The 2,158-nt window shown below is 39.1% G+C and overlaps 1 protein-coding gene across 1 annotated transcript in view; it reads left to right on the plus strand.

Annotated features, from left to right (window-relative positions):
• The window catches only part of LOC101863237 (myosin-10), a gene marked incomplete at its 3' end in the record, with an annotated part of 12,160 nt that extends 10,478 nt beyond the window's left edge, over positions 1-1,682 (plus strand). Inside the window, 1 exon segment of the mRNA XM_013090116.1 lies at positions 1,582-1,682. Coding sequence (XP_012945570.1) covers positions 1,582-1,682 — 101 coding nt within the window.
• Positions 1,683-2,158: the final 476 nt, after the last annotated feature.

Genomic DNA, 2,158 nt, shown 5'->3' on the forward strand with positions numbered 1-2,158 from the left:
TTTCATAATATATACATATCTTTGGGCGCAGACTGTCCTGTCCAAGGATCTAGGTAGTAACAACACTGTCCGAAAGCCCCCACCCCCCCGCATCCCTTTTTTTAAGCAATCTCTTGAGACAGTCTTTCTTATGCATGTAACCTCAGCCCACGCTATACAAGGACATGTTGGAAATTTAAACAACGTTTTATCAAGGTGTACAGTTGAGAAAGGTTTCGATACACGGTGCAAAAGCTTTTATTTGTTTCGTGCAGCAGTACTTTTACGGTAAGATCAATGTGTCAGAATTCCAAGCTCTACGGCCAAGAACCATTCCGACTCTTTCGTTGTGCGCATACCGCAGAATTACCACTGTATATTTAGTTAATATTTACAGAAACTTCGAAGCAAAGGAATAGTGACTCATAAAGAGAATGCTGAAACTATCTTGGATACAAGCGAAGGAAACCCAAAAAGTGTTGGAAATGGCAAACATGAAAAAATCACTCATCCAGACAATTAGGAGGTGACAAACGATTGTACCTGTATACAGAAAAGAGTTGTTTCGATCAATTCAGCATGGAGGAAAAAATTGAAGGAAAGAAAAGCCGAGGACAACATTGCTCACAATTCATAAATAGTTTGTTGAACGCATGGGCAACTAACAACACAATGGACAACAATTTTTTAAATTCGAACTCTCTCGAATGAAAGAGAGCGATGGGGCATCATATCTACCTATAACTACTCTTGACAAAACGCTTAATGATGATATTAAGTTAACAGGAATCTTATGGATGCCGCAGTTGTCATTAATGTCAGGGGAAAATCCCCCCCCCCCCAAACGAAACAAAGCAAAATTCCAAATGGAAAAAAACAGGATCAACCATCCACATAACACTCTGGCTTGGTTCACCCTCCCCTCTCCACTTAGTCTCTTTAATTTGAGGGAATCAAGAAGAATAAAAAAGAACAAAGAACAAAGAGATACTATAATAATAATAATAATAATAATAATAATAATAATAATAATAATAATAATAATAATAATAATAATAATAATAATAATAATAATAATAATATAATAATAATAATGGTGAAGATACTACTACTACTACTACTACTACTACTACTACTACTACTACTACTACTACTACTACTACTACTACTACTACTACTACTACTACTACTGCTGCTACTGCTACTGCTACTGCTACTGCTACTACTACTACTACTACTACTACTACTACTACTACTACTACTACTACTACTACTACTACTACTACTACTACTACTACTACTACTAGTTACCATTACAATTACAATTACAACAAGAATGATAATGATGATAATAATAATGATAATAATGATAATAACAACAATAATAATAATTAAGCTCGAAATATCACTTTTTTCTTATCCTCTCCCGTCTCATCTTCCTCCTCCACCTCCACCTCCTATTCCACGTCCTATTCCACCGCTTCTTCTTCTTTTTCTTCTTCTTCTTCTTCTTCTTCTTTACCTTATCTTTATTGCCATCTTATTTCATCAAAGCACACCTTTCGAGATGCTCACGTCTTGTTGTACCCGTTTTTTTGTCAGTTTTGTCAGATGAGCGAGGAGCTCCAAACAATTCAGAGGAAGCTAAGAGAGATCTGCACGGAAAAGGAGGAAGGAGACAAACTTCTGGAAGATATGGAAAAGTATAACTCTCTCTCTCTCTCTCTCTCTCTCTCTCTCTCTCTCTCTCTCTCTCTCTCTCTCTCTCTCTCTCTCTCTCTCTCTCTCTCTTCTCTTTCTCTTTCTCTGTGTCTCTGTCTCTGTCTCTGCCTCTCTGTGAGTGTGTGTGTGTGTGTGTGTGTGTATTTGTGTGTGTGTGTGTGTGTGTGTGTGTGTGAGAGAGAGAGAGAAAGAGAAAGAGAGAGATAGATAGATAGAGAGAGAGTGAGAGAGAGAGAGAGAGAGAGAAAGAGAGAGAGAGAGAGAGAGAGATTTGGGGCTATTGGGGTCATGGGAAAGGGGCACTACACCACATCACCTTCCACCACTTCACTTGACCCCTCACACCACACCTCCTCACACCATACCTCCTCACACCACACCTCCTCACACCACACATCCTCACACCACACCACACCACACCACACCACACCACACCACACCACACCACACCACACCA

Source organism: Aplysia californica, unplaced genomic scaffold, assembly GCF_000002075.1.
Source record: "Aplysia californica isolate F4 #8 unplaced genomic scaffold, AplCal3.0 scaffold00027, whole genome shotgun sequence".
NCBI classification, from domain to species: domain Eukaryota; kingdom Metazoa; phylum Mollusca; class Gastropoda; order Aplysiida; family Aplysiidae; genus Aplysia; species Aplysia californica.